This window comes from Kwoniella shandongensis, chromosome 9 (assembly GCF_008629635.2).
Source record: "Kwoniella shandongensis chromosome 9, complete sequence".
NCBI lineage: Eukaryota > Fungi > Basidiomycota > Tremellomycetes > Tremellales > Cryptococcaceae > Kwoniella > Kwoniella shandongensis.
This window is the reverse complement of record NC_089295.1, coordinates 220,690-247,054: the sequence shown is the minus strand read 5'-3', so window position 1 is coordinate 247,054 and position 26,365 is coordinate 220,690. Positions and strand designations below refer to the sequence as shown.

The following is a 26,365-nucleotide window of genomic DNA, read 5'->3' as shown; positions in this document are numbered from 1 at the left end:
GTCTTGCCTCCGCCCTGGCATGACAAGGATACTTTATATCGTCCGCACGTCCTCGTGATCTTAGACAACAGTGCATTGTAGCACTCGGTAGAATAACCGCTTGATCGGTGTCAGTCCGCCCGCTCAAGTGGATCAACGCAGAGTCCGCTCTGGTATCCTATGCATCACAATGCTACGGCCTTGGTCCACAGAGACAGTCTGACAAGCATAGCCTGTCTTGGTCACACTAGCACCTGCGCTTGAACCCACTGTAGATAGGCACTAGTCTTGCAAGGACCAAGTATTATCGGCGAGCGGACGAGTTCCGCTTCGGCAAACTTGATGATGATGGCGGACAATGTCCGTCAGGAGTTGTACCCGCATAGAAGAAAACAAGTGGGATGAGTTACTCTCCCGACAACTTGACGAGGTACGTTCCGTACAATGACAGAATGGATGACTAAGGTGGTCACTGCAGCTGTTCGTAATATTAAGTGATTCAGCCACTGTCCGAGAGAAGCTCATTTCTCCCACATTCATTTCGTTCATATTGTTAATTCGACACTAGGCGAAGTTGGCCTTTTCGATTGTGTAATACATACACTTGGGCTGGGGTTCGTCGGTGGTGAGACCGACCAGCCAGAAAGTTATGATTCGACTTCTGTGAGCAGGTCCTTTCACGAATCCTCGTGGAATGCGCTAAACCCTAGTTGTGTTTTATCGACCGTTTGTTAGAAGAGCTGCAAGCAGGTCTAGGTCCAATCCCTCGGAGCCTTCGGAGCCAGAATCAAAAATATAGCCTGAAAGTGGACATGCTTGAATCTGATGACAGGCAAGGAAATGTACTCGGAGTGATTAAGTTAAGAGGAATGGGAAAGATGCTTACGTACTCGTGACTACCGTGTCTGTGTTCAACTCGATCGTCGTTACCATACCGCTCGATCGTCGGATACCGTAAAAGATCGTAAGTCAGGGTCACTGTGAATGGATCACAAGGGGGGTAAGGGGTGGGAGGGGGAGAGACATTTCATTTACCCCGAAAGCTTTCTCGTCTTCGGGGTAGAGGGGGATTTGCAAATGATAGGTACGCAGTGTGTCATGCCGTGCAGGGTTCTGTGAACGGCATTTGTCTCGGAGTGATGTCAAATCGGAGATTTTAAGATTATTGGCGATTTGACCACTGTGTCTTTTTGCATTTTCCTGCGGGTCAAGTGTGATTCAGTTCAAACACCGTTGTTTTTTGTTTTGTTTTTTAATCTGACAACAAAGAGTTTACCCTGACTCGTTTAAATCCTCCAGGTACAGAGGCGACACACACACATACACACACATACTCATCATTCATACATTGCATATACTCCGCAGCCCCCCGTTTCATGCATCTGATTTGATTTGCAGGGTCGCGCGTAGCCTCCGTGATCGCCAGGATTAGTATTTATTGGTATATGATACAACTCAAGCCCCCAAACCACATGTAGCGTAGTTGGGTATCATTTAACTGGCTAATCAAGTAAATTGCAATCAATTACAATTAACCACTGGTAGCACCAATGCTACTGCTAAACTTCAAGTTGTCAGGCGGAGGCAGAAGAAGCGCTGGCATCAGAGAGAGACAGGGGAGAAACAAGTATCGCGTAAGGACCGGGGCATCACATGGGCAACATGTCGAGATGCCAAAAGGAGAGGCGAGGGCAGAAGAGGAGAAGCAGTTCATATCATTCACGAAAAGATGTTAGGGTCAGGGTAGTCACCCCGATCGCTTTAGCGCTTTGGTTAATCTTGTTATTTTTGTTTTTATTTTTCACATTCGGCATCGCCTGTATCCCCCGCTGCTCACAGCTGTTCCTACTCGTTTTCTCGTTCTCTTCTGCTCTCATACCGTTTTCCAGGAATGCTTCTTCCCCGCGCCCCCCTTGCCTCGCTCTTATGACCTGTCTGTCGCTCGATCGTCCATAGAATAAGACAGCTATCCGCAGTCTCAAAACCCGCGCGAGACATTGTGGAGGAACACAAAGTCACCAACCAAAGCACAATATCCGATCTGTCGCCCTCTCTCTGTTTTGCCACCCTTACCACCTCCCTCCCTTCCCTTCTCCACGTGGTCTTCCCTTGCCTCATGCAGGGGAACAGAGCCTTTTTCGGATTCAGTGACAAGTGTGCGCGTGTGAGGGGTTGTAACCCGAATGCATTCCACGGAGTAAGAGCTTCCGTCGGCAACGTCGACGACGACGACCAGAGACCGGGGTATGCACCAGGAAAACGAGTAGATTACCTTTCTCTTGGACTTTCATCAATAAACGGACCCTCAGATCAGATCTTGGAATTGATCGTGCCATTCAAATCAATCGAATCGCCGGCACGAACTTATACCAAGTCCTTCTCCCGCTTTCTTTCAGCAACAAGATACTTTGAAACCTTGCTTCCTCTCCTCCCACATATACGGTAGCGATTGGTGACGTTGTTCGCAGTATTTCGCACCCCCACCCCCAGACATTATCAGTTGCCGTGATCGAGGAGATCCTTACCCGTAGATTTTTATCTATCTTTACGTTGGGTATATAAACACCGGCTACTACCTTCAATTGTCGATTCATAAAAAGACTCCTGATACCTTTCAATCACATCATTACATCTATTTCTTTCGCAACATTACTCAACATTGTCAAAGTATCATCCACCCCCCAGTCTGGATTCTCGATTTAGTGTCTTCTTCAGCATAACCACAACTTTCTGCGCTACTTTAGACCCCATCGACAACCACCTCGACTTCATTACGGACTTGGCTCATTCGCCTCTCGGCATTGTTACGACCATTTATATCGTAAGTCACGTTCCTCCGTGGATTCCCACAGTTCTGTTCATAGCGTTTCCATATGGTCCTTTTTGCGATCCATCCAACTTCTTCCACCAATCATCCATTTCTTTCTCCACATTCTGTCGGCACCGGTGGATCTATCGTAAAAGATGGGTAGTCGTACGCAAACCCTTTCATTTCGGCCTAGTCTCGTTTACAATCTCTTTGCATCTCATTGGGTTTCGGCTTAAGAAGTAGAGGTCTGAGATACAGGCTCGGTTTAGGCGAGCTTTAGGTGACTGTCTGGCATCAGACCGCCGCCTTGTTCTTTCCCCACACGTCGCTTCACTTTGTTTTCCTTGCTTTCTTTCCTTAGATCTCCCATTTCGAATTAGTCACCGACGCTGACATTGTCCCTTAGACTAGTGACAACCATCAAAAACCGAAAGCAAGTCTGACTTTTGTCTAAAGTCGTACTCGCATCCGCATCCTGTCTACATCGCGGTTCGGACTATCCAGAGATCTGGAACTTGCAGCCGTAAACCATATATAACCAACCAGTCTTGTTGTCCCAAACATCCAATCGCCTTCCTCTCGGCGTGATTGTTTTTTTCTCGGACTTCCATCTTTCCTTTCGCTCCCACAGTCATCTATAACCGCCGACCCACGTCAACGTTATCTTTACGCCACCCAGTCACCCATTAGGGATCAACGTAAACAGGGACAAAAGGGATCAAATACTCGGCCGTCTCCATCACCCAAAGGTCGCGATCAAGAACCTGACCTGTCACAATCAACACTTCACTCATTGCTTGTGCCAAACATATATCACGTTCCCGCCCATCTATTATAATCGATACATCATTCGATGTCGCCGTCGTCCCTCTCATCAAAAGCATTGATAACAGGTTTCAAGGGCAACTCCAACGACAGCTTCATCATGGACGATCTCGATGGCAGAACAAGGAACGCGAAAGCCCAGAAGAGACATAGAGAGAAGCAGAAGGCTAGAGTCAAGGCAGTGAGTAGAGAGCAACGACATCTCTATCGTAAGATGTAGAACATCACTTACGGAGTTGTTTGTGCCTGTTGTAGCTCGAAGAGTCGGTACAGGTACTCACTGTGCAACTAGAAGATGCAAGAAGACAACTTGGTCAACTACCTTATCCTCCAGGACCTTCGCGTCTGCCCATCACCTCTCATTCACCTGAGTTTACTCAGTTGCAGGCGGAAAACAATTACCTACGAGAAGAGAATGCCGATTTGCGGAGACAGATTTACTCGTTACGATCCGCCTATGGAGGACAGGATGGTCCAGGACCGGAAGGAGTTCAGAGTCCTCCCCCCAGGCAAGGAAGCAGTAGTACTCATGGACACGCCAGAGCGATGACCACTGTGAGTAGTGAGCTTTTGTGGAAGTCTATCGCTGTACTGACATTTCTGTTCAGAACGCTTCGATCCAATCTACACCGAATCCTGAAGGGAACAGCGCCTCTTCCAGCTCTTCGTCGTTCCAACCCGGTGTAGACCACTATTCGCAAACACCTCGCGGATCTCGAAACCGTGTACTATCAGCATCCTCTGCGCCTTCCACTTCGCCCTACGTCAACTCCTCATCTTTCCCTGCCGATCTTCGAGTCCACTCGCTTTCGAACAACGGAAATAGCTCTGCCACGTCTACACCCAACCAGAATTCGAGCTCCAACTCGAATGGTCCAACTCAAATCGAGTCACGATATCCAGTCCGATATGAGTCTCACCTCTACGCGCCTACCGCTCCTCCTCCTCACGCACTGCCCCGATCGCAAATGTACAACAACGTTGAGGGAATGGGCTACGGACGAGGTGAGGGAGAAGGTATGTGGGGTCCCGAGTCAGGTCCTCCACCTTTCGCCGGGGCGATGGGCTACCCGTCAGTCAACTATGAGAACTCTTCGTCCGTTGGTCAGCCCCCTGAGCCATGGCGTCAGGATCACTGAGCAATCTCGTGCAACGGGGAAATTGCATTGTAGTTTCTTGTGAAAAGAGGGCCAGTCTCGTCGTGTCAGTGTCCCATCCATCGACTTTTTCCGGTATCTTATTAACATATACGCTTTATATTTCTTTCTCCTCGGGTCTTTACATAGGTGTACATAGTCTCTTGTCGCGGTCAATCGGTAGGATAGGATAGGTTAGGATAGGATAATTTAAGTATATGTTCAAGCAAATGCATCGAAATTAAATGACACACGAGATGCGAGGTGGCCAAGAGCAACACAAACTGTTGTGCCGATAACCATACCATGAGTTAGTCGTTAGTTGTATATTCAACTCATACATATGGTCTGAGTTGCAGTTGACAGGCCTGATGGTCTCCAGCGCCACGACAAGGTACTGGAACGGGTGACAAACCGCTTACGTCCGTCTGTTGTGTCCGAGCTTTCCGTATCTGGAGCAGCGGCATTGGCAACGGCATTATTGAACTCTATAGCTAGCGTATAGTATCAACAGATAGATAGACAAGCGTAATTATGACTACTACTACTAGTAAACTAACTAACATGTGTGTACATGTGTACATTACTTGTGTACATGTGTACTAGACTCATTCTTCTTCGCCTCAAGCGCAGATGTATATTGCACGCTAGGTGACATTCATTTTCATTTGTACGGTATGTTTGTTGAAACTATATTAGCTGTACTTTACTTCTACCTGGGTAACTTGCGGTGCAGTGCGGGCGGGATGTTCCTCTTTCTTTCCTTCAGCGGGTGTCATTCATGCTCAACCACTAACACTCCACTCGAAAAATCGTGGCCATCATCGAGACAGCCACCTTTCACACAAAACACAAAAGAAAGACAAAAGTAACGTAACCCCTACTGCGCACATGTCCATCACATCGTCATCGGCATTGCCATATCATAATCATATCGGTTGGGCACGAGTTAAATAAAGCTTGGCAGAAAAATCAACATTAGCGGACTACTGTACTACTACGGCGCCTCTTTCTCTTTCTCTTGCTCTTTCTCATCACAATCGATAGAGGTGTACCTACCTACCTACCTACCTACCTACCTACATATATCTAGGGTTATGTATCTGTTTCTCCGTCGAAATCAGATTCCGTTCAGGTATCGACTTTTATTATTATTGTGATTGACAAAGACACTCGCTTAGCGTAGTATAAAAATAACACAAACCGAACAGCGCTGAGATCCGCGTGAGAAAACAACGATTCATGCAAAGATGTCCATCGCGCGCCGTGTCTCCATCAGTCTCCACAACAATCATAAGCGGCGCCCTTATGCTGAGGGTATTGATTGACCCCTGTTCTTTATCGCTCTCAAGCTGTCTAGATCCTTCAGAGAAACATCTGCAGACCAACGAAGGGTTTTACCGAAGAATTCAGAACCGAATCCGTTTGTGGTCTAGATTGCGACGAGCTCGCTATTCGCTGCAGCGATGAATGTCCATGTCATCACTGTTATTGGAAACTACCAAAGCACTAATTCCTGTAACTCTACGAATTATAAGGTACTGATTAGAGTCAAGTCCGCTACACGGAAACATCATCTATAAGCCACACTTCAATCTCCCCCTCAGCTATCTATCTATATATGAACATCCACTCAGTCGCACACCGACTACCTCCTCTGCCACTTCAAGAACCTCGCAGCGACCAACAACACGAGGATGTTGAAGACAACGTAGCAGATGAAAATTCCGAAATCCCTCCAGCGAGTCGAGAATGAGATCTCGAGAGGGGTGAAGAAACTCTGTCCGACAGAGTACTGACAGTATTGACAGTCAGAAGTGGCGTCGGGGTTGTTGATGTATGCCCCCATGGTCTGAGCAAACTTCCCGGCCCACTGAGAACAGGTCTGACCAGCGGGGGGAGCTGTAAGAAACCGACCATCAATGTCTGTATCACTTTATGAGAACCGGAATAAGAGACACTCACAGAAAACGTTGTACTCCTCGGGCTTGCACACGACCGACTGATCTTGTAAACCGGTGGTGACGAGACCGCTGATCAATCGTGTGAAAGGGTCCAATGGGTACATCCTATTACAATCCACATGTCAGTACCAAAGCCCATATCGGCAGAAAGTGACGTGAGCACTCACCAGCTTCGCCAGAAGTAAGGCAACGTTGGAGGAGGAGCGGTAACACCACAGAAGAGCGAGAACAACACAAGCAAGAAGGGGTTGCTGAAGTGGATATTAGCATCCATAGGACCTAAGTTGCCTATGATGATTACTCACAAGAGCGCAGCGATCAAAATAGTGGGCGAAAGAGCAGCAACGGCTTGACCAAGTGTGACGGAGTAGACCTCAGTGACCAAGATCATCAAGAAGAAGTAACCGGATCGGCTCGAGGCGTAAGAGAATCCGACACCATAGTAGAGCAGAAGGAAGAAGGCAACAGCGCAAACAAGCGAGTAGGCTATGAGACACGTCAGCAAGTGCTAATCCCCTTGGTCCAGATGTATACTTACGCATTTCAGCCAAGAGCTGTGTGAGAGCGAAGACAGTGGACGAGTACATCTTGGAGCTTGCCTCTCGCTGAGCTCACAATGTCAGCCCAGTCATATTTCAACTAGGTGCAGTCAACACTTACGTTGAAAGTCATTCTGCTCATGATGTACTGAGGTTCGATCTGAGCCAGAACCAAAGCAGGCAAGATGGTAGCGAAGAAGATGGCGAAAACTCGATATTGCAAGGACGCAAGAGAGTTATCGAGTTGCAAGAAGGTAAGCGTGACGACCAACGCGATGGCGAGATGCGCGAAAAGACGGGTCCATTGATAATCGGCGTTTCTCCACAAGGCGACGTTGGCTAAGGGAGTAACGTTCAGCACTCTGTAGGAAGCTTGGCTGGCAATTCACTTACTTCGGCGAAGCATGGTCTTGAGCTGGAACATGAAGCTCGTAGCTATATTCATAGTCAGCACACAGAGACAAACAACTCTTCTACTGTCACTCACCATACTCGGTGTGCTTGGTCTTGCCGTCATCGGGAGTTGCCAAAGCCTGGGACTTGAGCTGCTGAATTTCCTCCTTGACATGTTGGAACTCAGGTGAGTTGCGCCATTTCTCTCCCCAATCACCGCCAATCCTCTTTCGTGAACCAGCACCGATAGCTTCGAGCTGCAATCGCCGTCAGCCTTAGGCCTGTCACGAAGAAAAAACTAAAACATGGACACTCACCATAAACTCGGCGGGGTTGACATCGCCGGGAACCTTTGCGCCGTTCTTCTCGAGGTAGTCAATCAAGACACTTGAATCAGGTCCGATGTCACCGAAGTAAACACATTCACCACCTGTCACTCAGATCAGCGAAGTCTTTCCACGCAACGCATACAAACTCACCTCGTTGAAGAAGCAAGAGCCTGTCGAAAGATTGGAAAAGCAAGGCGTTAGGCTGGTGGATAGTACACAAAATTTTCTGACCGGCAGCACAGAGCTTCTTCAAGAATCGAACAATGTTGTAAGCGCTTTGACCGTCGAGACCACTGGTAGGCTCATCGAGGAAGAGCAAAAGATCCGGCTTGGCAGCAAGCTCAACACCAATCGTGACACGCTTTCGGGCTGATGTCCGGGTTGTCAGCGCAGCCATGGAAGCTTAAGTGATACGAATCGACTGACCTTCGACAGACAAACCGTAACCAGGGAAACCAATCATAGCATCGGCCAGGTCTTGCAACTCGAGAAGCTCGATGATGTCTTCGACGTAATCGTCCTTCTCCTGCTTGGGTACATCTTGGGCTTGTCGAAGATATGCCGAATACTGCAAAGCTTCTCGAACAGTTGTGGTCCACTCGTGCGTGTCCTGTTGTTCAGCGTAGGCACAACCACGTTGGAAGTCTGCGACAATCGAGTCAGCTAAGAACCCAGATTGCGTCAAAAGGATCCGACTAACCTGTGCCGATAGGTCGACCGTTCATGAGCACATCACCCGAGATGACACCAATGTTCTTTCGGGCAGCGAGGACATCCAGAAGAGTAGTCTACAATCAATTCTAATTAGCATGTATCCAACAGAATGAAGATCAGTCTACTTACTTTACCCGCACCAGAGGCACCCATAAGAGCAGTCAAAGTTCCGGGCTTGACGTAACCGAAAACGTCCTTGAGCAATTGCCTGTGACCACCGGGAACAGGGACAGTGTAGTTCTATATGAAATCGTCAGTATGACTGGCCACGTCCGGAGATGGCGTCGAGCTCACAAGTCCTTCCTGTAATTACCAGTCAAGTCAGCACTTTGTCACGGTATGGCAAACAGTAGCGAGACTTACCCAAGTGAACGGCTCAGGTCGCATCTGCAAACCTGACAGATCTTGGTCAAGTTCACCAGCACGGAAAGCGTCACGTCTCTCTGCAAGACGCTCATTCTTCTTCTTCAGGTCCTTGTCTTCCTTCTTGAAGACATTGATGGAAAAGTGTTTCGCCTACATGTGCGTCTTAGTACCTACACCCACTCTCAGCACAATTTGGACTTACACCTTGTTGCAGATACTCGACGAAGAGCATTTGCAAGATCATGAAGAAAATGAAGAAACCGATGAGGATACCAAACTGTTGATATCGAAAGTTGATGAGCGGGAGGTATCGAAGGTCACTTAGCCAGCACAAAACTCACGTTTCGCCAAATGTGCGCATGTTCGTAACTGTAACCCGCGGACATGTATCGTGTACCACTGACACTACCTTCTCCGGCAACACTACCTGTAAGAGCACACAATTGGTTGGGGCCAACGGTGTCACTGCGACCGACTTTAGAACTGTTTCCTTGCTTCACAGGCGACTCAAACTCACGGATAGCCAGTAATACCGGCTTGAGGAATGTTTCGAGGAACGATGTAGTTGTTGTCACAAGTAAGCTACGATATGACGTTAGCGTGAACATCAGGCTAGATTGAGCAAAGATACTTACATTGATCCTCGAGAACTCGTTCGCAAAGATGGATCTATGATGCTGTAAGCTAACGACTCACGGACCGCCAAGTCTGTACTTACTCATAACCGTATGACAATGGATTGAGGTCTAAATCGCTTGTCAGCTCAGTAGAAGGCACAATTGCACGTTCCACTTACAGAAAATCCAAAACAGCCATCTCTTCATCCGTTGAACTGGGATCTGTGAGGACGTTAGTGAATGAATATCGATTGACGTGCTCGTCAAGGCGTACCATATAACTACAAAATGGTTTGTCAGCGACGATCACATATACACAACGCTTGTCACTCACCCAGTGTATGTGACCTATCATAGTCCAGTAGCAATAACATCAGTAACCGTCGCCGCATTATCACCAAATTCACTTACCATCAAAGAAATCAGAACACTTGCCAACCTAGCGGCGGTGTTGTAATCTGTCGTGGCGACACCCAAAGTTCGGAAGAAAGCACTCATCACCATAAATGTCGTAAAGACAAACAGGAAGAAGATGAAGAAAGCTCCGGCTGACGAATATAGTCCACCCATGAAATACAGGATGATACAGAAGATGAAGATGTTCGAGGCGTTGTAAGGTATATCGGCCAAGACGGATGCGACCGCGAAGGCGGCGGGTCGATAGAACCGATATTCATTTTGACGATACAAGACCGATCTGCCCATCATTTGACTGGGCAATTCCGAGAACGAGGTAAGAGCGTTGAACAAGAGACCTAAGAAGAGAAGACCACCTCGAGTAAAGGCACCGGAAGCCGATTCAGGAAGTCGGAAGTAGACAGAGCCGACGATAAGAGCGATGATAAGAGCAGTAGCGTAACCAGTAAAGATACCGAAGTGATCTTGGAACTTGAGAGTGATCTGTCGCTTAGTGATGATAGCGACTTGCCAGTAGAAGGGAACGGTGTAGGGGGAGTTTTTGCCAACACCCTTGTGCTTTTGGTCTTGCACAGCTTGCTTGAACTCCTCTCGGGCGGACTCATCCTGCGCCATGAGGGCCTTGTACTCCTCACGTTCTCGGGTCATACGAGCCGCGATTTCAGATTTCAGGTAAGCCTCGCCCATAGCCTCAGGAGTGGAGGGCACAGACTCGGCATCCTTTCCATCGGCGAATCGACGCTCGTTGGCGTCGGTACAACCAGACAAGTAGTCGGCAGTGGTTTGACGGGGAAGATCCCTGTAACCGAGCCCCATCATGTACTGCCTGGCCTCTTTGGCAGGACCGAAGTAAGCTACGTGACTGTCGTTAAGCACAAGGACCTTGTCGAACTGGTCGTAGATACCCTCTCCGGCTTGGTATAGTGAGACGAAAGTGGTTTGGCCAGTGATATCGGTAAGCAATCGCAAGGACTTGGCGTAGTCGAGAGCGGTGGAGGCATCGAGACCTCGAGTGGACTGTTTGCTGTCAGCGACGAGTCCGCGGGATGAGAGGGCATAGACTTACGTTGTCCCACGAACAAACAGTGGCACCGGAACAGAACATCTCAGCGATGGAGACACGCTTTCTTTCACCTCCGGAAACACCTCGGACAAAGGCGTTACCGACGATGGTGTTGGCAGTGTGCTTGATGTTAAGCATGGAAAGAAGGAGGTTCAACATGTCCTCTCTGAATTGCTCGTTGGAGACACCGGGAATTCTCTTCTTGGGAGTCTTGGTGGAAAGAGCGAATCGGATGGTTTGGGCGACAGTGAGGGTCGGGAGATGGTCGTCGTCTTCCATGTTGTACACAACCTCACTGCGACAACAATCAGCTCAATGACTCTCGCAAGTACTGGACAAAGACTGGACTTACCCCGAGTAGTGTTTCTTCATCTCCTTCGCGCCGAGACCGGCATACTCGACATTACCGTTCACCTCGAGATAGCCATCTCGTTGATTGGTGATGGTCTTGAGGAAAGTAGAACAACCGGAACCAGGTCGACCGAGAACCAAACACATCTCTCCGGGTTTGAGCAAACCAGAGTTCTTGAACAAGATAGTCTTGGGCTTGGGTGCGAAGGGGTTGTAACCGAAGAGACCGAGGACGGAGATGACGGGCATGATGAACTGTTCGGCGATGGCGGAAGAGAAGTTTCTGATATTAATCTTCATACCACCTGCACCGATGACTTCGAGATCTTCCCACACCACACCGACGGCTTTGTTGTGGATACCAGCCTGATCTCTTCGTTCTCTACCGTGTCGAAGAACTTCCATGAGGTTGAATTCTTCCTCCTCCGCCTTGGCCTTCTCCTCATCGGCTTGCGAGAAATGAGAGATGACACGTTCGGGTCTGGCAAAAGATCGGACGGAATGACGAGTGGTGGGTCGGTGGAGATCGGTGGATTTCTGAGAGAGGGTAGAGTATTTCCTCTCAAGGGCTGCAAATTCTGCTTTACCCTTGTGAACAGAGACATGGTGGGGTTCAAGCTCTGCCACGAGGTCTCGCGACGAGTCGTTGGAGGTCCTCTTGGGCTTCTCACCCGTGGTGGCCGCCAAGTGAGATGATTTCTCATACTCTCCGTCATTCAAGGTGTTGCCAGAGGAAGAACCATGGCCTTCAGAGGCGATCCGGTTGGACCTCCCGCCTGAGATGGCATCGATGGCGTTGGACTCGAGGTTGGTAGTGGTGGGGGCTGTGTTCGCGTGGTTCGGATCCGAATGGGCTGTTGGGGCGTCGATCGGTGCACCGAGTGAGAGCGCAGCCGGCGCTATGTTTTGGCTGCCGTCTGCCATGTCGATCGTTGTATTGTCGTTGTCGTCGATGTCGATGTCGGTATCGGTTTCGGTGTTGTCGATGGCGAGGACCTGTATATACCGACCGAGGAGCGGGGTGGGGCGGGAAAGAATGGATAAAAGAAGATAAAGAGGGAAAGAAAGGATGACAAATTGGGTGAGGTGTGTTTTGATAATTATTATTGAGTCTGAATCAGCCGAAATCAGCCAAGCATACGAAAGCATCGGTCAACCGGTCGGGGACAATTTGTTAGTAGCTAATATTTCTGGTAAACACCTAACAAACTCGACCGACGGCCAATTGCGGCGGCGGCGGCTAAACCCTAATCCCACCTTTAAGGTTATACTCGAGTACAGTTTTAAATCGACTTGATGCGAGATACAACATGGCACGATGCATGGTACCACACCGACTGTACTCGACCGAACCCTTTGATCGAACCCTTCACACTGACCCCTTTGCCGTCCAACCGATGTCGCCGCAAACAACGCTTTGATTTCCTGATCCCAAATGGCCCTTGAAGGTTTTTGTCCTGTGCGACGCATTTTGTTGATTTTACCATTTTACCTCAGCGGCGTCCGGCGGTAGGATGTATCTGTGTTTGTGTCTATGACAACTGATTGCTTCTGATGCCGTAATCTTCCACAAACCCATTGATTTCGATAAATCGCCAAGCACAGTTCCACATAATCGGCTGTTGTTCTGCAATCATAACGTTTACTGGGGGCCGAGTGACCACGCATACACCTAACAGCATTCAAACATAATTATTGCGTTGATGTATGACTATATGTGATGTCAACCGCAGTAACCCACGCCGTCGGCGAGAATTGTATAACGGGAGCCGAAAGTTGTGACGTTTAGAGTGGCACGATAAGATGACCTGATGCTATATCTCGGGGTCCGTTTCGGGGCCCGGCATAGATATCTCGTTCCATCGATATTATCTAGACCGTACGATCGTACAATACTTCTTGGCATATCAAAGTGGTCGTCACATTCTTACGAGACGCCTCCGATGCCGATACAACCACGTCCGTCTCCGTCCTCTACATGCTTGCTTGAGACTTAACAACCTTCCCTTCCAAAATCTGATTTGGGACCAGCAGCAGTGGTAGTGGTAGTAGTACTCTTTGACCCAGTCTCCATTCCGACTGAACTCAAACTTCCCTCGTCCCCATGCACGTGTATCTTCACTTCTCGCACTTCTTTCCGAGCAGCCATGACAGCTTCCCTCACTCTCTGCTCAACAGCATGCGAGGCCCTGACGCTCATCAGAGGGGGAACTTCAATCGTCAGATCGAGATTTGTTTGGCCTGAAACAAGCGACATGTTAACGATGATCACTCGAGTTGTTGTGAAAGAAGGGTCGATGCTCACCACCTGATTTAACACCCCTGACATTCCTGATACCCAACAATTCCTTGTGATCTACCATGTTCAATACCACTCTCTCGATAGCGTTTTGGGTCTTCGCATCAACTCCCGCATCAAGCAGTTCCAGGAAAGCCGTTTTGGACAAGGATATTCCCTGTTGGAGGATGAAGAAGGAGACGGCGATACCGCCCAGTGGATCGAGGAAGTGGTATCCTCCCAACGATGAACCGAGGATGGAAGTCAGAGCGACGAGTGAGGTGAGGGCATCCGCACGATGACTGAGATAGGTTGATATTCATCAGCAAGTGTGACTTACCGTGCCAGTGATTGACAGCAGCTTACTGTAGAGCATTCGCTCGCAACACGGGACTGTGCTCTTCTGTGGCTACTCTGGACGTAAGTCTGTACAACCACTCCTTCACGAGCACACTTGCAAGTGCGAACCATGCCGCGTGTGGATTCAAAATAGCTCCGGATGACGCTGCAACGTCATGTGAATGCGAATGTCCAGCATGATCGGCCAAAGCCTCACTCGCGCCATGTTCGTGTGGCAGTGCTGATGGTCCATGAGAGTGGAACAGCTCGAGAAGAGGTGAGGGAACGGAGGCTGGAAGATGGTGACCGAGCGAGTTGAAGAATGTCCCTGGAGGGAAGGTTTCGAGGTAGGGAAGAAGTGTTTGAAGGAGGAGCTGAGTTGGATGCATTAGCTCTGTATTTTGGTTGAAGCCCAATGTTGAAGTGTCACCTACGTGATAAGAATGCAAGCCGATACCAATAGCTCCTCCAACCAGGATAACGCTAACGCTGAGCGTTCCAAATGTCTCAAATTTGCTATAACCCCAAGGGAAAGCGTCTGTTGGTGCCTTCCTCGATATCCGCCATGTTGCGAGGGTGACAAAGTCCTATTTCCAGTAGGAAGAACCACGAAAATCAGCGTCCGTCGGCTTGTGACAGATTCTGTTTCGGTATATCTCGATTTCACTCACGCCCAGCAGGTCCGACAGACTATGTCCTGCTTCTGCCAGCAAACTCGCAGAGTTCATCCATAACCCTGCCAAACCCTTTGACATCGTCAAGAGAACGTTACTCCCCAGTCCTAAAATCAAGTATTCGTTAGTGTCATATTTTCCCCCGTAATGGGTGCATTCCAAGCTGGTTGATAAAGCGTGAGGTACAAACGCAAGGGAGTATGTATGACTCACCAAGTAATGTTATCCTAGTTCCTCTGTCTAACTTCCCACTTGACAGCGCCTGCATGAGCTGTTCCGCTCCTTCTGAATGATCATGAGCATGCGTGTGGAATATCCCATGATCGTGATCATGTCCATGTCCATGTTCGTGAGAGTGTTCGTGATTATGACTAGGTGCAGCTGTACTCTTCGATGTCGACGCTGACGCTGATGATGGTGGTGTTGGAGATGGTGGGGAGGTGTTGGTTGATGAAGAGGTAGATTTGGTACTGTTATATCTTCGAGACATGTTGAATATGTGTATTCGAGATTGTATCGAAGCTGTCAATACCGATGATGAAGATCCGAAGCTCGATGACAATCCTGAAGAGGAAGACGATGAGGGGAATATCGAAAATGATGATGGTGAAGATAAAGAAGTTGAGTAGTAGCTACTACTCTGACTAATCGAACGACGAGGATATTGCAATCTATCTCTCGTTCGAGGACGTATTGATCCAACTAATATTCCTCCTCTTCCTCCACCACTACGACGTGAACAACTCGACCGAATCGCTATCGTCATTGGCGGGGTGGGGTTTGAAACAAGGTTTGAGAGGAGGACGCGACGTGGTCAAAAGTTGTTGATCTATTCGCTTGGAGCTTGGTCGATCATGCGTCACGATGTGTTCTGATATTTTATGCTATCCGGCGAACAGGTGTGATGTGCGAGTGTATGCTTGTGAGTGTGTGTATATCCTATCTGCACAAAGTGATGGACAGTAGGACGTCCTTGAGCTGGGCTCCCGAAACGCGCGTTTGACCGAAAATACACCGTAGATCAGCCTAACCACGTGGTTACAGTTGACCCAAATGCAATGTGGCATTGGCCAATCGCAAGCTTGCCGGCGCATGATTTGAGAGTTAAGCAATCATAAACCTTAGGCTTTCCGTCTACCAGCGCGAGCTGGATTGCTTTAAGCGGATTATCAGTCGATTATAGCAATACTCGTGAGCGGTCAGCTTACTCTCTGTAGGGTAAAAGAAGGAGTAATACGGGTACAAGGGCCGAGCGAGGCCTTTACAGTGAAAACCCAGGCTGTCAATTCGCACAAGGATGAACTTTCCAACACCTCGGATTGAACATCATTTATTCCAGGACGATACATGATAATTGATACACGCCAGCAACGGCTATGCAAGACTGTTCTAACCTACAATGTCGGATTCCGAATCTACCCACCACCATGTACTGATGCCCCTCCCAGACTGACGGTCCTTTTCAACATCTCTTTCACAGGCGGCATCTCCTCTCCCTTCCTCGTACTAACCCTACTCAACGGTGTAGGTCTCGAACTACTCCTAGCTCTGGTCAAATTAGACGCTCTAGTCGAAGGGTTCCTCTGAATCTCTCCAACTTTTTCATTTTCGTGTTCAACGTCCTCCGCACTTGGGACACGAGAGATTGTGCTTTCGCCTCTTACTGCTTCTTCTTCATCTTTACCTCCATCGGTACGTTCTTCATCTGCTTCCTTCTTCGTTATTCCATATCGTACGTTTGCAGCTTCTCGCCATTTATCGCCATATCGATAAAGGAGGTATAGGAATATGGTTGCGATCCACTGAAATCACAGGGGGGGGGATGGGTTGAGATCAGCTCCGCTTCATGGCTGATTGCGGTGGCTTTTTCACTCACCACCACACCCGCACACAGGGTCATGGTCCAACCCCAACCGATCGCATTGGCCAACGGTAGGATGAAAGCTGAAGCTGCTGCCGCGAAAAGATACCGAATGCCTATTTCGTACCAAGCATGAGCGGGATACTCCACAGAATGTTGTTTTCTTCTTTGGAAGAAGAACACCACTTACAATTGTTGGCCGCAATCACTTCTGCACTGCGAGTCTGATTTGCGTCTATCAAACTGTCAAAGACCGAAATATTGTCAGCATCACATAACATTCTCGCTTTTTGGTGCATTATAGGCCTAGTCACGCCCACTTACTAGGTATTCAACGGCGACAGAGCTAACATGAGCGCAACCCCATTGATGAACAGAAACACTAAAGGCGGCGCCATCCCTCCTTTGCTATATTGCAGACCCTGATATCAGCGACTGATCAATCTATCGTGACGAAAGGGCACTTACCCCGCTTGCAGAAGCCAGCCGTATCCGAGGTTTGACAACGGCATCAATACGCCAAACCCCAAGAAAGCTGCTCGTAATCGATCTTCCGGACGACGATATCCTCGTTTAGCCATATATTGCTTCACAACGCGATCGGCCCAAGCTGAGTTTCAAGCTTTAGCAAGCAGCACGAGCCTAACCACAGGATGTCCCAGATGAAAGGATCACTCACGACCTGCAATTCTGGAACCTAGAATGTTGCCTGCGCCGCTGACTAAGAAAAGACAACCTGCGATAGCAGCGTTGTGGATGTTGTATCTATCTTTCTGTGGGGCTGTCAGCGACATACGGGTATGGTATGTGGATCTCCTGAACTCACAAAGACGGAAGATAAAGGAACGATGAAGCAGTATGTATCCAGCATTCCCGCACTGGAGATGAAGCACTACAAGTGACGCTTCAGCATGCAACACCTTCCAAGAGGGAGAAGCGGTCGAAGCAGCGTCGTAGGCAAACTCACCGCCGCAGCGACATTTGGCCATCTGACCAAACCCAATGACGAGAACGGATTACACCAGTACCAAACAAACTTCTTCCCCTGTTCCTCCTTCAACTTCGTATGCGGTAATGGCGGATGTGAAGTCTCTGGGAGCAAGAATAGGGTGAGGACGACAGAGAGAGCTCCACATCCTGCTAGGAAGTATTGCGTCGATCGCCATGTGGCAGGTGTGTATTCGGTGAATATACCGGCTATTATGGGGGATATGGCGGGGCCGAGGAGGACGCTACGTATAGTACATCATGTCAGCTCAAATGGACCATTGCAGAAGCCATGTGGTAGCTGTAGCAGCCAGGGGGCCGGGCACAGTGTGGAAGGGTTGAAAGTCGAGCGCGACTCACCCGGCATAGAACGTAGCCATCGCCCTACCTCGTTCTGTCGGTCTGTAGATATCGCCTACACAGCCCGCACCAACGCTGAGAAAACAAGAGCTGCCTAAAAAGGTCACAGGGCGGCGTCAGTATGACAACACATGACCATCGGTCTATTTTGTGAGACCACAGCACAACTAGCCTGGGAAGCTTCCTTGGCCCGCCACCCCATAGTGGAAAAGGGATGTCTAACTCACCTATACCCTGCAATATTCTAGTCCCAATCAACGCTCCTACATTCTTACTCAATGCCACTCCGATACTAGCCACCACCATGATCGGCATACTTGCCAAAAAGATCGGACGACGACCATAAAACCCGGCAAAAGGTGACCAGATGACCGGTGCGATACCTATCGTGACGATGAATACCGCCACGGTGTAGTTGATGACGGACGCGGAGGTGTGTAGATCTGCTGACATTTGCGGGATGGACGGGAAGAATACAGAGGATGTCATAGCTGAACACACACACACACAGAGGGGTGCATGTCAGCGTAGGTCAATGAAGATAGTCGAACTCGGGAAGTTGCGGAAAGTTGAGAGGGTTGAGATCTCAAGATGTGAACCACACTCACGAGCTATGATAGCTGAATAAGCAACCACCGCCAAGATTCTCTTCTTCTGACTCTCTGTAAATCTATCATAAATGTCTTTCGGTCGTCCATCGATCGTCTCTACTTCTTGCTTTTCCTCCTGTTGCACAATCGTCCCCTTTTCCTCTTGCCCTTCTCCTTCATCCTCATCCCCATTCACGCCTTTCTCCCCCACACGTATGGAGTTCCGCCTTGAAGGTCCTGCCTCTGATACAGGGATTATCTCATCATCACTCATCTTCGTCGTCGGTTCGTAATCTTTCACTTTGATAGCACCACTACCGCTAAAGGTACGTTGCTCATCATTCGAACCCGACCCCGAACCCGACCCCGTCGACGTCGACGATCCGTTGAGATCCATAAGTGTTGAGCTTGAACTGGTAGGTGTAGAGTTCGTATTTCGAAATCCGTCAGATGATGAGCTGGGTCGCGGGACCTCGGGATGGGTGGTATAATCGGAAGACTGATCCTCGTTATTCGACATGTCGTTCGAGGAGATCTGTCAATCTACCCTTCTACGTCTACTTTTCCTCTATATTTATGAGAGCTATAAGTGATCAAGTCGAGACGCACTTCATCCGATATCTATCGAGTCAGAGTCAAATCACACTGCTCAGACGACACATGACGAGATGAACGAACACTTTTAACGTTTTCTCTTCATTTCATTTCGGTCAAATGCGATGGAATACACGATCCACTTTTAGCATCACACCCGAATTCCCAGACTCCTGAAATAGCGATCATCTTTCAATGGACCCTGAATCGAATCGGATTCGGCACGGTCATATCCGACATTCTAACTCCCCGTTCCCCGTTCGGAGCTGAATCGCCGGCGTGCAGAATAGTACAAAATACTTAGTGCCGTCAAGCATGGCCGACTAGGGAGAACCGGGGTACTGTACAAGTAGATAAGATAGCATTGCATTCCAACTACGGCGACAACGTGAAAAGATAGCGCATACAATACGATATCAGACTGGGCTCAGACTAGATTCACAACTATCTTCAAAGAAATACACTCTCCTTACACTTTGACCCATGAACCGACCGAAGATCGTTTCGACTTCTTACCCTCCAGCGTCAAGCGGATAGTCTTGATCTCATATCCTCTGAAATCAAACTTGACAGCCACGCTGCTGCTCTCCTTCGCCTCATCTGTTTCGTCCTTCTTGTCAGACGTCGAGTGGATCTTAAGACTCTCAACATGATCTTCGAGGATATTGACGATTTCCGCTTTGATGACCGTGAGACCAGTACTGCAGCGCGAATGTTGACAGGTATCAGCTCCTTCTTCAAAGGATCAAGGTAATTCCCTTTCCACTTACACCTTGAGGGTCGCCCTCGCGTGTCCACCGAGATGCTCGTACAATCTCAGAATGATCGTCTTCTTCCCACCGTCCACGAAATCGTCATCCTCGCCACGCTTGATCGTTTCCAACATGACGTTGGGGGCGTTCTCGAGCTTGAACGGCGACGACAGACCATGAGGACTGAGGGCGATCCTAGCCGGCTGCGTAGAGTACCTCACTGATCACCCAGTGATGTTATATCAGTTTTCACAATCGTGATTTCGGCCAACAGCTTCACTCACGCTGCAAAGGCGCGTTGAAAGCATAGGCCACGTTAGCCACATCGCTCTCGAGGAACGTGCCAGCGTGAGGGTAGATCGCCCAGGAGAAGGAATGTGTGCCCATGTCGCAATCGGCATCCGGCTGAGTAGGAGCTCGAAGAAGCGACAAGCGCATGATGTTGCCTTGGGTAGCACTGAGTCACACGTCAGTTTAGATCGGTTCACAGATGTTCAAGCACTGACTATCCGTATTTGCAGTCATTCAGGATAGCAACACCGTATCCGTACTAATTGGTTTCGTTAGTCAGCTCCTCGTCCGGGACAGTCTGCACTGCCCGACAACTTACCTCTGACAGATCCGCAAACTTGTGACCGCAGACCTCGAACCTGAACAATGATTAGCTGTAGATCTTGAAGCAGTAGACGAAGTAGCTTACTTGGCAGCATCCCACGATGTGTTCCTGTGAGTGGGTCGAGCCACGGTACCGAATTGGGTATCGTATGTGGCAAAGTCGGAGTAGATATCAAGGGGTAGCTCGACTGAACGAACGGACATTGTCAGCAAGTGCATATCGAACACAATTTTTCTCACAACGTTGACTCACACTTGAGGAACTGATGCTTCTCCCTCCAATCGCTATCGTACACGTTAGCCAACAGCCTCGACCCCGCCTTATGATATCACTCACATCACAGCATCGAATCGGATGAGACTCCTTGCATCGGTCTTGACTGAAGCAGGAACGGCATCCAGAATAACCTTCATAAAGGTGGCATATCAGTACATCAAAAGGATACCAAGAGGCTGTCGCTTACCTGAACTTCGATCCTGCTTTGACCCAATTGGATCGTGGCACCCACGATACCTCGTAGCGGACCTGCTTCCTGGATGTGCAAACCCTCGAATTTGAGATGGGTCTGTTTCTCAAGGTGGAACTCGTCCACGTCCCTAATGGAGAAGTCAGCTTGGCGAGGGAAGGTCTGGTGCGATGCACAAGCTTACCAGGCACTGCAAGATCACAGTAGGATCAGCTCATTTCTTACGAGTCATGGGAAGATTCACTTACTCCCAGTAATTCGGGTGGTCCTCCATGATGACCAGACCACCAGTTTGCTTCGGAGGCAAGAGCTCCTTACTAAGGAAATGTCAATTATGGAAATACACAAAAACCGATACTGCCAGACACCCACTCAAGAGCCTTATCGACGATACTGGTAATCCTTCCACCCTCGATCTTCATCGATAATTTGTCATTAGACATAACAAAAATATCTTCGCTCTCCTTTGTGACTGTAACGAGATGTCTGAAAGTTAGCGATATATGTCCTCACTCACTTCGCCACGATACCCACCAGTCACTCGAGGCGTGTCGCACAGTCCCTTGGGCGATCCGATCATAGGCATCGAATCGTTCGTCGCATTGACCAAGACGTAAGCCGTTTGACCATCCTTCGATATCTGACCGGACCTCGTCTCAAGCTGAAGATGCGCCTTCACCGGAGCTGTAATGACTTCTTGTCGAGCCAAGCCAGGGGTATTGTTGACTGCGAAAATGAGAGTCGATGAGGGAGCCGGCGCATCCGCTGAGATCGGGAAGGAATCGTTGTACACCACCGCGTACGCTTCGTTGAGAATGCTAGTAATGGATTTCTGAATCTTGGCATATTTTGTCTCTGCATCTTCGTAGATCTAATGCAATATCAGTATTCAGACTCCATCATGGCGGTCTGATTGTTCTGATTCACCATGGCAATACCACTTCCGGGCAGTACGTCGTGGAACTGACAGAGCAGCAAGTCCTCCCAAGCCGCATCGAAACGCTTTGCAGTTGTCAGCGTTGAGCCGTGGAACAGATATAGGACCAACTCACCTCTTTGGGATACTCATAGTCTGCGTCGACCAAGCTCGCAATGGTCGCAGCGTACTCAGCTTCGCGCATGAGGATCTCGCTCTTCCTGTTCCCCTTTTTGATCGAAGCATGAGAGGTGTATGTACCCCTAAAATGGAATCAGAACGGAATTGACTACCGGCAATCAGTCACTCACCGATGCAACTCAAAGTACAGCTCCCCACGCCAGTATGGCAAACGAGTTCCATCGACTGTCTCCTCACGGACAGAGTCGAAGAACTGCTCAAAGCTACCACCCATCTTGACGAGTGGAAGTTGACCTCCGGCATCAGATCGCTTGCCAACGGCTCGAGCACGTCGGAGCTTCTCGAGCATGGGTGGGGTAGGACCGCCACCACCATCACCATTACCGAAGAGCAGAAGAGATTGTGCTGTAGGTCAGAGGTCAGCGCGGTCCTAATGCATTCGCCCTACGTCAGGCTCACACGTAACATCCAAATTCTTGTGTCCGGTCATTCCTCGTCGGATGTCATCGATGTTACACCTAAGCGACGTCAGATCATGTCTCAACTGCCAATTAGAGAAACGCACTGGCTGTTATAGTTGTCCACCGGAGTCATGTGTGTCAAAACCTGCGAGCCATCAAGTCCGACCCAGTTGAAGGTGCTGTGAGGGAATGTGTTGCTAATGATCCAGCAGACGTCAGCCGGCTTCAGGATAGTCTGTCCAAGCGTGAACCAACTGACATGGAGTTCCACGACAACTTTTGAGTAAAGAAGTTGTGCGCGCCTGCTTGACGGGAGATTTGAGGCAATTGACTGGAATAGCCGACTGCGCGGATGTATAAGCTCATGCCTTGAATTTGGCGGTCTTCACTTACAAGTATCTGGCAAGACAAAGGTCTCCGATCGGAACCCAAATCTGCTTTCATAGTACCGTTGACCATATAAGAATTGTCGAACCAAAGCTTCGCCTGAAGGCATGTTCGTGTCCATCTCTACCCAAGTTGCACCCAAAGGCTGGAAAGTGCCTTCCGACACTTTCTCCTTGAGTCGCTGGAAGAGGGTAGGGTAGAGTTCTTCGAGCCATTTGAACTGCTGTGCTTGGGTGGCAGAAAAGCGATGTTCGGGGTACCGGTCGATGAGGTCGATCTGGGTAGACCAGGATCGAGCGGACTTCTGCTGTGTAACCGAGAATGGCCATAGCCAGGCGGTATCGATGTGGCTAAGACATGAACTTTCTTTCAGGACCTGTCTATCAGAAAGCAGGAAGGGTACTCACCAGTGTCCCACACCCCACAAGGTACCTTTCTGCTTCTCGGCATCTTTACTGTCCTCGGCGACGTGTTTCTCCCAGTCCTTGCCCAAGATCGTCTCGGCCAATTTCCTCCCTTTTGCCACACTTTCCAGACTACCCCTCTCGAACACGTTCATAATCTCGTTCGCTACCCATTGTGCTTTCTTCGCCAAGGCTGAATCCCCAGGTAGTGTGTTATAGATTTGATGAATCGCATCGAAATCCCACATCAATCTCCAAGCTTCCTGGTTGGGAACGACCAAATCTGCCGAATTGAGTTTGTAGTACCTATTCTGGTCTGGAGGGTCCATGTTGTTGATACCGAACATACCATTACAGCTCGCTTCGATATAGTAATGTGCGACGCCTGCCTTTCGCGCAGCTGGAGGGACGATGAATTCGACTCGTCGATCGCCGTCGAATCCACCTGTTAGACCATGAATTGGATCACCCTCTGTGGTAAAGACCATCGCTTCTCCCGAACAATCAAACTCAAGTTGAACTCGTTCGTAATCTGACCATTCTTTAGGGATATGAAGGGTCACTTTGAACCAGTGATTCGACCAACTTGGTCCAAAGGAATCACCCTTCTTGGCAGGTTTGTAGACTTGTCTCTTCGCTTCTTCGAAAGAGGGCTTGGACCTGTTGGGTGCCGACCAGACTTCGAGTTTGACATGCTCGGGATCATCAAGTTTGTGGGCGTAAAGAAGGGCCGATAGGTTGTAATCTCGATAGTGTCCACCCTAGAGCCGTCGTGATTCATTAATATGGTGTTGGACGATCTGTAGATGGCAGAAGACTTACGAGGAACTGATCAAGACGGCCATGGGTGGAGCCAAGATGCTTGTACCCTAGAGACAGAAGTGTCTGTATTAGCATTGGGCTTCACATACGTGTCCTCCCTCAACCCCTTTGATTCAGACGCTGTGGTCTGATCAAGCACAACTCACTAGCTTCGTTGGTTCTCTGGGGATAATCATGCTTCTTGGCCGCAGCCATATCGATACCGCTCATATTGCTGTTACTCGATCTCCTGCAATATACGTCTTCAAGAGATGTATATCGACACGAAGGATGAGTTGATGGAATGGACCAACATGTCAGTGCTATATCTGGCTCACTGCTGCTGCGATGTGATAGCTAACGGTATCCACCGTACACCGGTGTCCCATGATCATAGCATGCGGGGTAAATCAACCTAAAACACTCAGGGTAACAAAGAACACGTGGCAAAAGCGGGGTATATCACAAGTGGCAAAATCATCCATCCGAACAATACAACGATAACTAGACTGACAACCCGTTCAGCATACCGCCCATCTCCTTTAAACCTCAGTTCCCTACTTTCTTGATAGACTCTGTGGTTACCGCACTAGTGTCTTGGGCTTCTGCGGCCAGAACGGATCGATGCCAAAACATGTGCCTACGTTCAAACACCTCCTTCATACCCCTCTTACACCCCAACGATCCGAATCCAAGGAATCGAAGAGCGTCAATGACCTACTCGCAACTTCTAGGATCCTTCGACCTAGCGTGAGAGATGTGCCTCCGCATATCATCGCTTCAGGGGAGAGGGTATGGACACCGCCGACTTCGATAGCTAGTGGATCGGGTGGAGGGGGAGGTTTGGGTTTGATAGATGTAGAAGAGGGAGGGGTTCATCCGTACGTACATCTGCCGTTTCCATCGATGAAAATATCTCTAGCTAACAAGGCAATGGGTTGGACAGAGCGGAACTCCTTCGACGATCACGGATCTCTCATAGACAAGCTTCTCGATCAGTAGCTGGCCCTGCACCACCTCCCTCTTGGCGTGCCTCCCAATCGAGCAGCACATCCTCCACCTCCGCGACTTTATCTTCCTCCTCGAAACATGTTCCCAGTCGACCTGTATCAACTTCCCAGCTGGCAGAATCCTCTTCCCTCTTTGCGACATCGAAGAACTCTCTTCATTCGCACGTCCAGAAACCGCGACTTGTGGAGTTATGCTTTCGAGTAGTCCTCCGTCATCTGGAAGACGAAGAGATCATCTACGTTTCTTCTTCGGGGGAGGCAGATGACGAAGAAACGACCGAAGTACCAGGATGGAGAGAGGAAGAAGGAAGGGAAGAACAATATACCCTTGGAAGGGTTCTGAGAGAACAAGTGTCGTACCTTGAACCTCATCTCAAATCGGCGTTACTAGCCACCGCATCGATATTACCCGAGTCTCATCCTTCTCGTCTGACCGATCAATCGTTCTTATCCATCCTGGCTGATCCTCCTCCGGACGATGACTCGCCCTCACCCACTCTAAATCATGACCACACTACATCATCGTCACCCGAGGACGAAGTAGACTGGGATACACCTCTCCTTTCGTCGAACTCGACCACCTTCACCCAATTGCCTATCACACTTCATCCCTCTCCGCATACTCTACTTCGTCAAATCCCCATGTCAACATCTCTAACGTCGCTCAATCTTGCATATTCAACCCTTCCTTCCGATCTTGATAAGCTCGTTTCTGTCCTTCCACCAGGATTGAGAGAGCTCGGAATGGCAGGTGTGAAATTTGGGAGCCGAAAGTCTGGAGCCGTGGGGGAAGATACGCTTCGTCGAGGGTTTGGCGCATTAGGAAGGAAGTTGATCGTGTTGACTGTAAGTTCCGCTCTCCCTCTCCTCCGTGGGAAGTTAGACAACCTTGCTGATGATAATTCTCCACATTCGAATCGATTAGATGCTCGATATATCTTTCCCTCGCTTCGAATTGACTTTCAAATTGCTCATATCCCTTCTCCATCCTGCTTCTTCTCATCTCCCCTCGCTCAGAAGATTAGGCTTGAGAGGCTATCTGTCTCCTGTAACATGCGAAGTCACAGCAGACGAAGCAGGGGATGTCAAAGTGGACGGGGTGAATGGAGTAACGAGTAGTGGTACGGACGAAGCTCGGAAATCTGTCGTGGAGATCGTTAGAGGGGGAGGGAGGATGAGGTATGTTGAGATTGTGTGGTGATCAAGCTGTGTTAAACCAAGTGCTG

At 49.2% G+C, this 26,365-nt stretch overlaps 6 protein-coding genes across 6 annotated transcripts; 2 read left to right on the top strand and 4 right to left on the bottom strand.

Annotated features, from left to right (window-relative positions):
* Positions 1 to 3,641: 3,641 nt before the first annotated feature.
* On the top strand, positions 3,642 to 4,752 carry CI109_105034 (uncharacterized protein; the record flags this gene model as incomplete). Its single annotated transcript, XM_032005516.1, has 3 exons — positions 3,642 to 3,794; positions 3,869 to 4,168; positions 4,222 to 4,752. 3 exons carry the CDS (start codon positions 3,642 to 3,644, stop codon positions 4,750 to 4,752), a joined length of 984 nt encoding a protein of 327 aa, XP_031860235.1.
* A 1,645-nt stretch (positions 4,753 to 6,397) lies between these two features.
* CI109_105033 (uncharacterized protein) lies at positions 6,398 to 12,426 on the bottom strand (the record flags this gene model as incomplete). The annotated part of the gene is made up of 26 exons (XM_032005517.1): positions 6,398 to 6,651; positions 6,715 to 6,818; positions 6,881 to 6,964; positions 7,019 to 7,199; positions 7,252 to 7,318; positions 7,374 to 7,591; positions 7,646 to 7,687; positions 7,740 to 7,902; positions 7,963 to 8,075; positions 8,125 to 8,343; positions 8,401 to 8,619; positions 8,675 to 8,762; positions 8,818 to 8,928; positions 8,983 to 8,991; positions 9,052 to 9,204; positions 9,257 to 9,331; positions 9,396 to 9,519; positions 9,572 to 9,636; positions 9,690 to 9,723; positions 9,773 to 9,800; positions 9,851 to 9,893; positions 9,946 to 9,952; positions 10,006 to 10,019; positions 10,083 to 11,105; positions 11,155 to 11,446; positions 11,504 to 12,426. The coding sequence occupies 26 exons, from the start codon at positions 12,424 to 12,426 to the stop codon at positions 6,398 to 6,400; spliced, it is 4,653 nt and encodes a 1,550-aa protein (XP_031860236.1).
* Positions 12,427 to 13,495: 1,069 nt separating this feature from the next.
* On the bottom strand, positions 13,496 to 15,559 carry CI109_105032 (uncharacterized protein; the record flags this gene model as incomplete). Its single annotated transcript, XM_032005518.2, has 6 exons — positions 13,496 to 13,743; positions 13,808 to 14,082; positions 14,147 to 14,493; positions 14,554 to 14,706; positions 14,791 to 14,900; positions 15,007 to 15,559. The coding sequence occupies 6 exons, from the start codon at positions 15,557 to 15,559 to the stop codon at positions 13,496 to 13,498; spliced, it is 1,686 nt and encodes a 561-aa protein (XP_031860237.2).
* Positions 15,560 to 16,208: 649 nt separating this feature from the next.
* On the bottom strand, positions 16,209 to 19,111 carry CI109_105031 (uncharacterized protein; the record flags this gene model as incomplete). The annotated part of the gene is made up of 11 exons (XM_032005519.1): positions 16,209 to 16,595; positions 16,670 to 16,770; positions 16,845 to 16,897; positions 16,979 to 17,062; positions 17,123 to 17,264; positions 17,334 to 17,427; positions 17,481 to 17,546; positions 17,622 to 17,886; positions 18,002 to 18,095; positions 18,229 to 18,492; positions 18,610 to 19,111. 11 exons carry the CDS (start codon positions 19,109 to 19,111, stop codon positions 16,209 to 16,211), a joined length of 2,052 nt encoding a protein of 683 aa, XP_031860238.1.
* Positions 19,112 to 19,654: 543 nt separating this feature from the next.
* CI109_105030 (uncharacterized protein) lies at positions 19,655 to 24,360 on the bottom strand (the record flags this gene model as incomplete). The annotated part of the gene is made up of 22 exons (XM_065967598.1): positions 19,655 to 19,886; positions 19,956 to 20,157; positions 20,222 to 20,394; positions 20,444 to 20,487; positions 20,548 to 20,587; positions 20,638 to 20,740; positions 20,806 to 20,837; positions 20,890 to 20,960; positions 21,017 to 21,149; positions 21,268 to 21,336; positions 21,392 to 21,491; positions 21,554 to 21,890; positions 21,947 to 22,021; positions 22,072 to 22,198; positions 22,247 to 22,481; positions 22,536 to 22,594; positions 22,642 to 22,734; positions 22,797 to 22,881; positions 22,931 to 23,274; positions 23,332 to 24,089; positions 24,151 to 24,197; positions 24,297 to 24,360. 22 exons carry the CDS (start codon positions 24,358 to 24,360, stop codon positions 19,655 to 19,657), a joined length of 3,423 nt encoding a protein of 1,140 aa, XP_065823670.1.
* A 393-nt stretch (positions 24,361 to 24,753) lies between these two features.
* Positions 24,754 to 26,340, top strand: CI109_105029 (uncharacterized protein; the record flags this gene model as incomplete). Its single annotated transcript, XM_032005521.1, has 3 exons — positions 24,754 to 25,010; positions 25,076 to 25,985; positions 26,065 to 26,340. 3 exons carry the CDS (start codon positions 24,754 to 24,756, stop codon positions 26,338 to 26,340), a joined length of 1,443 nt encoding a protein of 480 aa, XP_031860240.1.
* Between the last annotated feature and the right edge of the window lie 25 nt (positions 26,341 to 26,365).